General features: G+C 34.4%; 1 protein-coding gene and 1 pseudogene across 1 annotated transcript; both read right to left on the bottom strand.

Moving 5' to 3' along the window:
- Positions 1 to 879: 879 nt before the first annotated feature.
- Positions 880 to 1454, bottom strand: LOC137716299 (arabinogalactan protein 13-like). The gene has a single exon (XM_068455737.1). The coding sequence runs from the start codon at positions 1303 to 1305 to the stop codon at positions 1123 to 1125; it is 183 nt and encodes a 60-aa protein (XP_068311838.1). The 5' UTR covers positions 1306 to 1454; the 3' UTR covers positions 880 to 1122.
- A 2139-nt stretch (positions 1455 to 3593) lies between these two features.
- On the bottom strand, positions 3594 to 5736 carry LOC137715549 (uncharacterized; annotated as a pseudogene).
- Positions 5737 to 6000: the final 264 nt, after the last annotated feature.

The following is a 6000-nucleotide window of genomic DNA, read 5'->3' as shown; positions in this document are numbered from 1 at the left end:
TACAATCCTTAGTTGTTCTGAATGGTCCTTCCTCCTCCTAGACTCGAAGAGCAATGAAACTCACAAGCCACAAACAAACTTGCAAGGATCAAAGCACTTGGTTTTGATAACCACCACGGGATGGCTCAATGGTTGGGGACGAATTCTAGACAAATGTTCCACACAGCACGTCTTAGGTTAGATTTCTGACACGTGAATCGTACGATAGTGGTTAGGGGAGGCTAAAATGTCTAGTCTTTTCAGCTCCTGGAATGATTGACTGTTGTGGCAAAGCCGCCAACTAGTCCCTTTAAAAAAATAAAAAAACATTTGGTTTTAATTTTTTGGTAAGTCTCCTCATCAAGAACTTTATGCAATTGGAATGTCATAACAATAAATTATCGATAAAATCTCAAACGAATCACATGTGATTATATATGATAAGTTTGTAATACCGTCATCTCGATATCCTAGTTGCCTCAGGAATCTTCATCACTCGACTATGCAAATGACCTTAAGCATTATTGCAGAGGCCCTACAAAACCATGCCCAGTACACCATTACAATCACACAACTCCAGTGGAGTAGAACATGCCAAGCTTAGCTAGCTACAACCCATCATAACCCTTTTCTCTTCTCACCATAAATTGCCAACAAATTTACTAGGTCCACTCTTTCTAATTATCTTTATTTCTTTCTTTTCTTTCAGATTTTTTGCTTTCAAAATGCAATGCTTTAAACTACAGGAAAGAAAATCTAATTCAAGTGCAAGAATCAAACACAGTATCCTAATCAACAGACCTAACTCACATATGTTTTTTCTTTAGTATAGAAAAGTTTCATACGAATTCCTGGATTAAATCCAATGACGAGACATTCATCTGAAATACCACAACAAAATAGAAGAATGAAATTTATTAGTACAAATGAATCACTGATACAATGATAGAGAAAATACAAGGACATCAAATGCCAACCCCCATGATCCCCTTTATTGGCCTAAAATTGAACCATCCTCACATTCTCACCAAAAATAATTATACATCATATAATACAAATCCACCAACAAAAAGATCAACCACACCCATACAATTCTATCAACAATAAATAATTAAATTAAAACCTGAAATTTAAAAATCATGCTTAAAAGAAGAAGCCAAAAGCCAAAGCTGCTAGAGAAGCAAAGAAAGTGGGGGCAAATGTGAAGGCATCAGATGTTGGGCTTGGAGCTGGAGCATCAGCTGCAGCTACTTGTTGAATGCCTGAGAAGGCCACCATCATAACCACCAACAAAGCAACAAAAAGATTCATCTTCATTGCCTCCATTTCTTGATTTCTAAGTAAATAATTTGGACTTTAGAACAATGAAAGGGAGAAAGAAAGAAACTTGATTGCTTATATTGCAATAGAGGAAGTGTAAGGACAATGGTGAGGGTTGTGGGCTATATATACACCCTCAGAGAGAGGAGAGAGAAAGAGAGAGACTAGAGACAGAGAGATATTCAATTTTTCAATTTTCAAAGGCTGCTGAACTGCCAAAATTCCCTAACCCAGATCCGGAGAGGATTTAGGGAAATCTGAGCCTAAAGATCAAATGATCCGGATTGTTGAAATTTGATCAAACGGTTACAAACAAAAAGCTTCTCTAAAAGTTATAATAATTGTAGTTCGTTAGATCAAATTTCAACGGTCCAAATCATTCAATCATTAATCTCAGATGTCCCAGAGCCTCTTCTGGGTTCAAAATTCCCCAAGGTGAACGTTAGTGGGGTTGATGAAGTTGACACTTGACAGGGTGGCTTTGGAATTGTTGCCAGACAACTGTCACTTTGCCTCAGGGTCCCTCTACCTTTGCTGTCTTCTAAAAGAAATCTTAGCTATTGTTTTGCATTTTTTATAAGTTTTTTTCACTTCCATTTTACTAATTAAATTCGTTAAAGCATGTTTAGTTGTTTACTTATAATAAAGTCATGAATCGAGCAAGTTAAAAGTTGGAGAGAAAAGAGAGAGAGCCAACTTGAATGGGATCAGCTCGCTTTCTTCTAATCAATCTAATTCTTAAATTTTTCAGGTAATGAACTTACTAATTGTTTCATGGAGATCACATACTTTTTTATTATATAAATATCAGCAACAAATGAATGAGAAGTTAGGAATTGGATTCAATATAACATAGTATAAATTCTAACTTGACAAGCAAACAAATGAATGAGTCATGGTGGTTGAGTTTACCAATCATTAGGTGAATGTTTTGCTTTTCTTATGGGGTTTATTATGGGATTTGGTAGGAAATGAGAGGTGATGATGAGCTGGTTGTATGATAATGTTATGTTTGTTTAACAATACCAGTACTATAGTGGATTATTATATGCACTTGTGCTGCTTTTATTTACATAATATACTAGTATGGGTTTGTAGATGTATTGCAAGTAATGTTAATTGTATTTTCACAATCTCCTTTTCTTCTTCTGCACGTTTTCTTTTATTTTTATCCTTAATTCTTTTTCAATTTATTCAATCTAAAAGCTAGAAAGAAAGAAAAAAAAAACCCTTCAAAATATGCATAGAAAGAAATTAAAAGGAGTGTGAAAATCAACTCCCTAAATTTTAGCTTAAAATCCAGATGAAAGGGAAACTGGAACTGCTTGTGGTCTCTGCAATGGACAATGGTAGTGGGAAAGCTGGCTTAGAAACTTGGAAATAAGAAATGAGATGGGTCACCGAACTTACCTGCTGGGTTGGCGTGTTGTCCATATCAGATTCATTCTGTAACTACACAGTTTTGAATGTGGGATGGTACCAATTAAAGTCTAACTGAACCAAATGTGAATCAAATCAAACATGGAAATTTGATCTAATTATTTAAGATTGAATATAGGAGGAAAATCTTCATTCCTAATTTTAATAAATCATTACATGTTATATTATAAAAACAATGTATTAATGTAAAATATGTAAATTAATTAAAGTCTGAGTCGGCAAATTTTGATCATATAATCACGAAAAATTCTCTTGTATATGTGAACGGGTCAAAAGAAACAGAAATTGAGCTATGGTCATCATATTATCACGAGCACGAGCCTATTGCATCAGTGCTATCTAAGCTCCAACTCTTTTGCATATGGCAAATGATATACAGGTACGCTTAATATTTTCTTTGAAACTGAAAGGAGATTTTTAGAATTAAACAAACTGGGCCAATCTATAATAAACAAATGAGAATAAAACGATTTTTGTTACTCTCACTTATGCATCTACCTAGCCTTTCATTATCTATATCATGTCTAAGTAAAAAAAAAAAAAAACTCAGTCTTTACTATGTTGAAAGAGAATATGAGTTTAAATTTCATAAATGATTATACACAAAGAAAAATATAACAAAAGAAAATTTTCTTGAATTCGCAAATAATGAATGTAACGGCGGTTAGAGAATCATATGACCCATTAATATACTAATATGTGACTTGCCAAGAATGAAGAGTTGAAAAGACATACAAAGTTGTAAAATAAAAACGTACATAAAATAGGATAGTATTTTTTACAGTGATATTCTAAACCACTTTTAACTTAAGAGAGGGTGGTTCAAACATGAGACTAGGAGGTACAAACCATCAAACCATTTCCAGTTGCCTATCCTTTTGAGTTTCTTGCATATATGCCTGGTTTTCTTCTGTGGGTGACTAGTACTGTTTGACGACATCGGGATCAATTTGCACTTTCCTCTCTACCAAATTGCTTTAGCTTGCAAGGTAACTATTTGTTAACCTAATATAGACTTCCATTTATACTCCAACGCCTCGCAAATCAATGCTATGCAGGTTTTCGATTCCAATCGATAATTCGACACTGCGCATCAGCAAGTTAAACAAGACACTTTTTTTGGTGATGCAAGTTAAACACGACTACATGGAACAAAAAAAAAAAAGTAAATACGATGTACTTTGGGGTACATCCTAATTTAAGTGTGAATTACCTGATATGAAATCATCTGCGTACTCCTCATTGATTTTTCCATGGGCCATTGCACCCACCTGATCGAGCATAAATAAGTAGTAGTCATGGTCATTTCAAAATTTTAAGATAAATAGAGCAGCAAGTAGTGCAGTCCTAAAATCATAAGCAATTCAGATTCTCAAACATACCACAAAAACAAGACCCTGATCATCAATACCGGCAGAATTAACATACTTATCTATGTCAACCAACTTCTCTGCACTATAAGAGAGACCTACAAATATCCCAATTATAATCAGTAACCTCAGAACTTAGGCTACATAGAGAGAGAGAGAGAGAGAGAGAGAGAGAGAGAGAGAGAGAGGTCAAATACTCGCCTACTACACGAGAGTTGACAGGTAAATGTCGAGTTACAGGTTCCTCGATGACATGCATAAGTACTTCATTTGTATCTTCGGTCCGTATACATTTCTCCTTTAGTAACTCCACTTCAGAAATTGAAGATTCAAAAGACAAATCAATCAATAAGTTCTTCATGATCGATCAAGAAGTATTTTGGAGAGACGGTAATGTAGGATGATCGAATATATCAGAAATGGAACATAAAACAAGTTAACTTACACATGACTCCACAAAACGTTTACAGGTTCTTGGTATACGAACGTGCGATTTAATTTCAAATAACACTCCTTCATCAGTTTTCACATACACAGCTCGTACCATACCAGCTTTATTCAGTTTGCTATCCAATATCTCACGGAGAGCCTGCAGAATAATATGTTACATTCATGGAGAGCCATAGACTATAATATAAGAATAGAGAATTGTTATTAGTGCACTCTAAAATGGTCTTTCTCCCTCCTTTAAATTTTGGATAGTGCTATTCACACATCCATTTTTACCTCCAACACAATCTTGTTAATTTTTTGTCATTGATATTTTTCAATTCGTTCAATCCAATGGCCAAAAATTAAGAAAGAGTGTAAGAAGTAAAGTGTGGATAGCACCACCTAAATTTTTTTCACTAATGAGGAATGTAGTTGCCGATAACAGTTCCCTAATAATATAAGCATGAATTAATACAGACAAAATCTTAGCAACACTACATGATCATCCATTGCTAAAATTAATATTTTAAAAAAATGCTAAAACTAATATTTCCCACATGAGAAAGAAAAAACAAAGCGTTAAAATTTTGGTTGCATTTGGTAGCAAGCTGTACGTTAATCTCAATCCAATACCCAAATTTATTGTTTAAGTTATAAACTAGACTTGGGATTAAACTTGCCACTCAATAACTTTGAAAAAAATTAATGTTAATATATATATATATATATATATATATATATATATATATATATATATATATTGTTCGAGCTAGGTTGAAACTACGAGCTTTGATTTCTAAAAATATAATTAATTTCTTATATATAAACGCCAACAAATCACAAACCTGGTAAACTATTGCAGGCCTAAAATCATCCAGATTCTTGTTCTGCTTGAGAAGAAAATCATGGTCGTCATCCGAATCCAGAATCTTCCACCTCTAAAACATAAGAAACATTAAGTTGTATGCATATCAAATGAAGATTTCTTTTTTCATTTTTTTCTTTTCTTTTTTGTAAGTGTATGTACCTTATGGACGAAACCCTTTGTGAGAGAAGCGTTTCGCAGAATGAATATTATTGGGCGGGACTTCATCGTATTCGGCTGATGATCGTGAACTTGTTTTTTGTTGTTGTTCAATAAGTTCAACTCCATTGTACTTATTGTAGAATTGTCTTCCCTCTTCCGCTTTGCCATGCCCTACTTACGCTTTTGTACTTTGTAGACAAGTGTGGCAGTATTTGGAGAACTTTGCAGTATAGTGATGGGGGCTTCTTAGATAAATGAAAACCCTAAATCTGAAAGAAATTACGAACAAATTACCTCCTTGCCGTCTCCCTTCTCCCTTCCCCCTCAAACTCCTTTTCTTATTGTTTTCCTAAAAGAGAAAAACATTGGGGACTACTAATAAGCCCGGTTGACGAGGCCAGAGCGTTGCAGCCGGCATGCTTGGTGGGAAGG

This window comes from Pyrus communis, chromosome 14, assembly GCF_963583255.1.
Source record: "Pyrus communis chromosome 14, drPyrComm1.1, whole genome shotgun sequence".
Lineage (NCBI taxonomy): Eukaryota > Viridiplantae > Streptophyta > Magnoliopsida > Rosales > Rosaceae > Pyrus > Pyrus communis.
Note: the sequence above shows the minus strand (reverse complement) of the source record. Positions and strands in the feature narration are given on the sequence as shown.